General features: G+C 50.4%; 1 protein-coding gene across 1 annotated transcript in view; it reads left to right on the top strand.

The window, feature by feature from the left end:
* The first annotated feature begins 1,017 nt into the window (after positions 1-1,017).
* The window catches only part of SORL1 (sortilin related receptor 1), a 167,210-nt gene continuing 161,245 nt past the window's right edge, over positions 1,018-6,982 (top strand). The window contains exon 1 of the mRNA XM_032638923.1: positions 1,018-1,329. Within this exon, the coding sequence (XP_032494814.1) occupies positions 1,054-1,329 (276 nt within the window). The 5' untranslated portion in view covers positions 1,018-1,053. The remainder of the gene's footprint in view (positions 1,330-6,982) is intronic.

Genomic DNA, 6,982 nt, shown 5'->3' with positions numbered 1-6,982 from the left:
CTTAGGTTTGCCTCTGCAGTTCCAACAGCAGTTTTATCTACTTGTGTTTCAAAGAAGGTCTGGATCTTCCAGCTGCATGTAGGGTTGATTTAAAGTGCGTCCTCCCCACTCTTTGAGTGTCTGCCTCCCCTGCCCCCAGTGGCAAGCTTTACCCCCTTGGGAAGGGGACTTGCAGCAAGCAGGGTTGGCTGTGGGCTGAAGGGATTGGTGTGTGTGCCCGTTTTGGGGGTGAGGTAGGGTGGCTCAGTGCTCGTTCACCCAGGAGGGGATCACAAGTAAGCCACTGTGCTGGGGCCATGCGTCCCGCGCGGGTGTTCTGTGCAAGGAACCATTGTATAACTGTGTGATTGTTGAGGTGTGGCGAGTCCCTTGTCGGACGTGCCCTTGCGTTTAGTGCCTCTGTGCCGGATGTGTATTTACTGTGCTCCGGGCAGGGGCAGTTTAGCTCGATCAAGGGTAGTTTTGGTGCCCAGAGTTATTGAAACTGTGTGAGTTGCACCACGGGGGCGGGTTCATCTGGACTCTAACGTGCCCGCCGCGTTCTCGGAGCTAATTTTCTCTGGCTGTCCGCGCACCCCCCGGAGGTGGGGATGCGACAGGGGGCGGGCGAGGTGGTCGTGTGGCGGGACAGGAGGCTGTGCAGTCGGGAGAGGAGACCGGCCGCGGTTGAGGACGACTTCGACGCGACCCGGCAGAGGAGGCGAGAACTCCAGGGAGGACGGGCGAGCCCCACGCGACTCCCGGTTGCCGCAGGGCGCACGGGCGACGAGTAGCGCCTGCCAGGGGACCGGGCCGCGCGCCCGCTGCCTTGACTTCCCCATCCCCTCGCGGAGGAGGGGCCGCAGCGGAGAAAGTGCGCGAAGGGGCCGCGGCGGCGAGCCTCCCACGTGACGGGGCTGCGCCGAGCAGAGCGGGACCCGGCGGCGGCGGGCGCAGCAGGGCGGCCTGGAGCCCCGGGAGCGGCGCGCGCGGCCCCGGCCGGCCGGCGTCCCGGCCTCGCGCTGCACATTCTCTCCTGGCGGCGGCGCCACCTGCGGTCGCGTTCGCCCGAACATGGCGACACGGAGCAGCAGGAGGGAGTCGCGACTCCCCTTCCTCTTCACCCTGATAGCGCTGCTGCCGCCCGGGGCTCTCGGCGAGGTCTGGCCGCCGACGCTGCCCGGCGGCCGCGCGCCTGGGCCCCAGGATCGGGGCTTCCTCGTGGTGCGGGGCGACCCGCTCGAGCTGCGGCGAGGGGCGCGCGGGGCGCCCCGGAGGGCGGACGAGAAGCCGCTCCGGAGGAGACGGAGCGCTGCCCTGCAGCCCGAGCCTATCCAGGTGTACGGACAGGTGAGCGGTCGGCCCCCGCCTTCCCCCGGCTCTCTCCTCTCCCTGCGCCGCCTCACCCCCGCATCCATCCTTGGCTGTCGCCTCCCAGGTGCAGGCACCGCTGGGGACTTCCCGGCTGGCGTTTGTTTTTTTCCCCTCCTCACATAGGAGTACAACCGTCAGCACTTGAATCGCCTTGATCTTTCCTTCTTCCTGTCGATTTTAGCAAACGGATTCCAGGGCACTCGCGGGGTGCACTGCCTGTTTCCCCAGGGTGTGTGCTCAGCGGTGGAGTTTCCCGCAGGTATCAGAGGGGTGCAGCTTCATTTTACGTGTGGATAAAAAATGGGCTTTCTTTCGTGTATCATCAGTTAGCAGCCGAGGCGAGCACCCTGCAGATGCAGTACATTTACCCAGAACCGTCAGAGGAGGGGGTTTCCACAGTTACCGTTTTTAACCACAATTAAGGTGGGCAAACCTGAAAGCTTACTCTCTGGGTATAGTCCAAGCAAGAGGGGTGTGTGTGAGTGTGTGTGTGTGTGTGTGTGTGTGTGTGTGTGTGTGTGTGGGCTGAATTTTTTTTATTTTGGACAGGAATATCCCTCATGACACTTGGGAATTTGAAAGACTGCAATAATTCGGTGGGCATTATTATTCAGTAAGTGATTTATTTCTATCTAGGCAATGGATTTAATTAGATCATAAGGAACATGAATTTCATTTTTATGGCAGGACTTACTTCTGGCAATTACAAACCGAGTTTGTGGGTTAGTATCAGCGCTGGCAAAATTAATTTGTCCGTGTTACTGCCTCATGAGACTCGTAGTCCTATGGTTGAGACTGACATCAGCAAAACTGGAAGGTCGGTGGGGGAGAAAAAGTGGGACCAGTGTAGGTGGTCAATTACACGATTTCTAGAGTCAAAATATTCCCTTCACAGTAGAAATTAAAGGATTAGTGTGAATTCTGCATCTCTTCACTGATTTTCCTTTAGCCGTTTCTTCAAGAAATATACAGAGTTAAATGTTCAACCCTTGGAGCCAGGAAGAACGTTATAAACCATCTCCCCTATTGTGCCATTTTGTTGATGAAGCCGCCAGAGCTGGGAAAGGTGAAGTGACTAGCCCAGGGTCACATGCCCTTTAGTTTTTGTCTGCATTTCTCAGTGACCTTCGAGTGATCAAATAGTCGCCCTCTCTTTACACAGTGCCTCTTAAATAACTTTTTTCTAAAGTAAAATGTGTTGGTAAGAGAGGGGATAGGGATGGAGGTGAGAGGATGGGAGCATTTGCCTTCCATCCACCATCAGCTCCTGGGCAAGAGCGTGTACCAGTGGGCATATAACTGCTGGTGGGCATGGGCTGCAGGAGCCTGCCTGTTTGGCTCCCTCGTGGGTCCAGATCCTTGTTCCCTTCCCCACCCCCATCTGAAACTTCTTTTTTGTATTGTTGAAAGAAGTCAGCAAGGTCCTTGCTCCCCACAGGGATGCCAGCGTCCTGATGGAGGATGGGGGAGGGAGAAAGAGAGGCTCCCTTGTTCCTTGAGCCTTCCCCATCAGCCCAGCTCTGCTGTGGGCTTGAGTCAGCTTTCTGGGGGCTGGGAGTGGAGAGCCGCAGGAGATGATCCCTTCCGGAGCTCAGGTCCCTAACATTATAGTTTGGGCCACGGGAAGAGCTTCCTGGTCGCAAAAATATGCACACTGGTGCCATTTCTTCCTTGGGTTTGGTTTGTGAAAGCTCCTGGGGTTTTGGGGCCAGTTAAAGATGAACTGTGTTCTTCTTGGGAGTGACTAAAAAACCCTTGGCTTTTATATTTCTGAGCCAGATTGAGTTTGGTTCAGTGGAAGGTTGGAGAACTAGCCCTCGGACTCATAATGAGGAATTCCTACCAAGGGTGAGGACCCAGAGCAGTGTTTTTTCTTCTCTGAGGCCTCCCCGCTGTGCCATTGTTCTTGGCTGCCCTGAAGCTAATAAAACGGATTAACTTGAATCTGTAAAGATTTGAGTTAGATAGAAGGAAGGACTTCCCGGTCCTGGGCTTTCTGCTACAAACACTTGTCTGGTGCAGACCCTTTAGATTGCAAGCACAGGAATCAGTAACTGAAGGGGTTTGGCGTGTCCCTCTTGGAGCTCTGGAGGGCCGCCCAGCTATTTGGAACAATCTTTCTAGCAGAGATGCCCATTTGCCGCTGTTTTCCCTGGGACAGACCTGGTTTATACGTTATCCCTGATGGTTATGAAAAGTGCTGTGTTCACTCAAAAAAGTGTCAGGATGCAGACTATAAATTAGATGGCCATTCTGCTTCTAGCCCTAAGCCAATTCCCACGTTACACTCCCCCCAATCTCTGCCCTTTAACTTTGAAATGTAAGGAATTGCCATGTTTTTCCATAGTGTCACTTGAATTCAGTGTGATTCTATATAGGGATGGGGGTGCAGATGAGGAGGTGGGGAGAGTTTGCATCCCTGCTTTCAGAAAGCTTAGAATTTAAGGAGGAGATAAAGCAGATGCAAATATACAGGCATGGAAATGTACCAGACAGGGACAAGGAAACACGGACGTGATTCACCAGCCACAACTCTTCAGTGGGGTGTGAGTGGGTTGTTTGATATGGGAGGGCATGGGAGATGGAGTGATAAAGGGTCAGTGGGCTCAGACACTCTGCAGCTTCTCGCTCTCTGACCTTTGAGTGAGGTTAAGAGGATGCCTGGCAGCACAGATCAGGGCTGGAAGCAGAAACCGCCTGACGGAAGAAGCCCCAGGGGTGATGTTCAGGCCACCAGCCCCAGGGAGGAGAGCAGGAGCGCTTTTGCATCTGAGAAAGAGCCCTGTGTTGCAGTCAGTGTCAGTTCTTTTTCTCTGGCTCTGCTAACCTATGGAGTAAACTAGGCTTAGTTGTGTCCCTTCTAAAACAGGCCAGACCCAAGAAGGGGGATTCCAGAATTCTTGTCACACTGGATTTCCTCCTGATTTTATGTCGGCTCCGTGCCTCTGTGCCACCTGCTTTCCCCTCTGCCTCAAATGGTCCTTCCCCGTTTCTTTCTTTGCTTGCAAAACCCCTCTTCCATTTTTCAGCATCCAAGGAGTACCTCTTAGTATTCCCAGGCTCTGGTGGGAAGAGTTCTTTTGAGCTTGGTAACAGCACTGACTGCCTGGTGTTCTAATTGCTTGTTTAACTGTTTCATCTCCCTATTTGCTCCTTGAGGGCATGGATCAAGTCTCTCCTCTGTGTCCCTGGCACTTGGGAGGCCCTTAATGAATATTTGTGGACCAGCTGCCCACCTGGAAAGAGAAAGGCCTAGAGGGTAGGAGGCACATCCAAGTTACAGAAAAGGTATTTATAAGGAGGACTGTCGTGAGCCCACAATGGAGAGTGGAAGTGAGTTGGCTCAGGTTGTGGGTCTGGGAGCCCTGATTTTCCTGTGCTATTTTGGGGTTTATTTTGAATGAAGAGCTGGGATTCTATCGTACAGAATGCTCCCTTTTAGGGCTCTCATGGTATTGCTAATGGTATTGTTTTGGGGAAAAATCCTTTGGAATGAAGCGCAAAGCCTAACAGGATTTACAGGTTTATTTTCCTTCCAATGAGCTCGCTCTTCATAATTCCTGCTTTTTAGAGTCCAGGGAGTATTCAGTGTCCTGATTTGAGACTGAAAATAAAGTGTCTATTACAGCACAAGGCCCTGAGACAAAGAGCCTCCTTTGCGGGTGGAAGACTGTGTAGCTTTAGATCTCTTTGGGGTAGATTCTTGTATGATACACTTGCTTGGGAAAGAATTGGCTGGTTGATTCTGAAGTTAGGATGTTTGACCTGTATGCTTCCAAAAGATGAGAAGGCAAAGCATTTGTGGTTTCAAGTTGGCTTCTTCTGCATAGGTGAAGGGTTCCTTGGCGTTTTGGGTTGGCTCGATCATGGGTGTGACCTTGAAAGACTTCCTGATCTCACTTGGCATCTCTTCTTGGGCACAGTTCTTGGCTCGGTGTCTGGCCACTGTTTAATAGCTTGCCTGTCTTGGGGCGTGGCAGGTGGAGGCTTTGAGAGGTAGAAGGGATGGGAGGAAAACGGACAGGGAACAGGAGTGAGGAGATGGGGAATGAAAGGGATGAAATGTAAAGCCATCCAGTCCCTTTATTTAGCTTTCAGTAGGTAATGCATATTTGCAAAACAATATTTTAACAGAAGAGTATGTAGTGAGAAGTAAATTTCTCTTCCTTACATGACCCCATTCACCCAGTGTCCACGGTCATCAGTTTTTTGTACGTCCTTCCAAAAACATTCTACACATATGTAACGTATATGGACATAAAATTTCAAACTTGAGATATCAGCGGCTTTCTATTATCCCCAGCCCCTGATATCATGAATAATGACATCAGCTCCAAAATATATTTATGGCATAATTACTGTCAATGGGAAGGGAGCTACCTGAAGTGTCATAGTATAAAATAGATTGTTACTTTTCCTCCAGGCCAGGGTGGAAAATACCAGTCCACTTCAAGGATTCCGGCCAGCCAGGGCCAGGGAGAGCAGCATTACGTAGCCCTCTTGTCACTTGGAAAGGCGCTGGAGGGCAGTTCCCTAGAGATGTAGAGCCCAGGTTTGTGAGAACATCAGAATACTGAGATCACGGATCTTGGCTTTAACTCATGTTCTTTTAGAAAATGTTTTCTTTAGATTCTGTAAAGTGGAGTCAATAGTATGCTTAATAAACTACTTGGAGACCTGGGATCCAGGAGGCAGATTCTAACAGCAGTGAACATCCCAAAGCAAAAAAATGCATGCTGTAGGAACATTTCATTGTCGTATTTTGGGCTGTTCCTCCTTAGAGATGACAGCCATCTTGGTAGTGTCATTGTTTAATCCGAGGGCCAAGGATGGATGGAGACAAGCCTTGTACTGTCCCCTGTAATGGACAGACACAGGAGCATGCAGATAATCTGGAGAGCAGGTAACGCAAAGAATAACCTATTTGCCTTTGCTATGTATTTAGTTAGTGTTTTGTTTTTTTTTTTAAGGATCAGTTTACCTTCCTGATTAAATTTTGCTTAGGTGAATATTAAAATGAGTTTGCATTCTTTGAACAGCTGATATGCAAAATGACCGGCATACATGTGTTAGGGAAAGCCAGTTTGGAGTTTAGAATTTTCGGTAATAATTCAGATGGAGATAATTTGAGAGTTGACCACGTAGAAATATATTAAAACGAGGTATTATAGTAACCTTTCCTCCATTTTTTTTAGGTTCAGGTGTGATGGAACGTAAAGGAGAGCTCACTGCATTTTCGTTTGAATATTTCTTTAGTGTTTCAGCAGAAGTGGTCTGGGCTGCAGGGCTGAGGCATCTTTGTGGAGCACAGAACCTTCCTGTGCATTCCCTAGGTATGCCAGAATCTCTTGGCACATGGCATATTCAGTCCAGCCATGTAAATGCAGAAATCAACTTCCCTCAGTTTAAAATGAGCTGCAGTTAATTTCGACCTAATTTACTGGTTTATCGACCTGTGAACCTTGGGTCTTCGAAGGAGTGGCACGGGCAGCCTTCTAGCATCCAAGTGGCTGATGCTGTAAAATCAGAGAAGGTGGGCGGACTGCTGATTAAGGTCAAGATTTGGATTTCCTCCCGTGTTATTGTGAGACCCTCAACTTTTTATTGTAACGTGAGAAATGCTCTGAGC

Source organism: Phocoena sinus, chromosome 8 (assembly GCF_008692025.1).
Source record: "Phocoena sinus isolate mPhoSin1 chromosome 8, mPhoSin1.pri, whole genome shotgun sequence".
In the NCBI taxonomy this organism is placed as follows: domain Eukaryota; kingdom Metazoa; phylum Chordata; class Mammalia; order Artiodactyla; family Phocoenidae; genus Phocoena; species Phocoena sinus.
The sequence above is the reverse complement of the archived record's forward strand: the minus strand, read 5'-3'. Positions and strand labels throughout refer to the sequence as shown.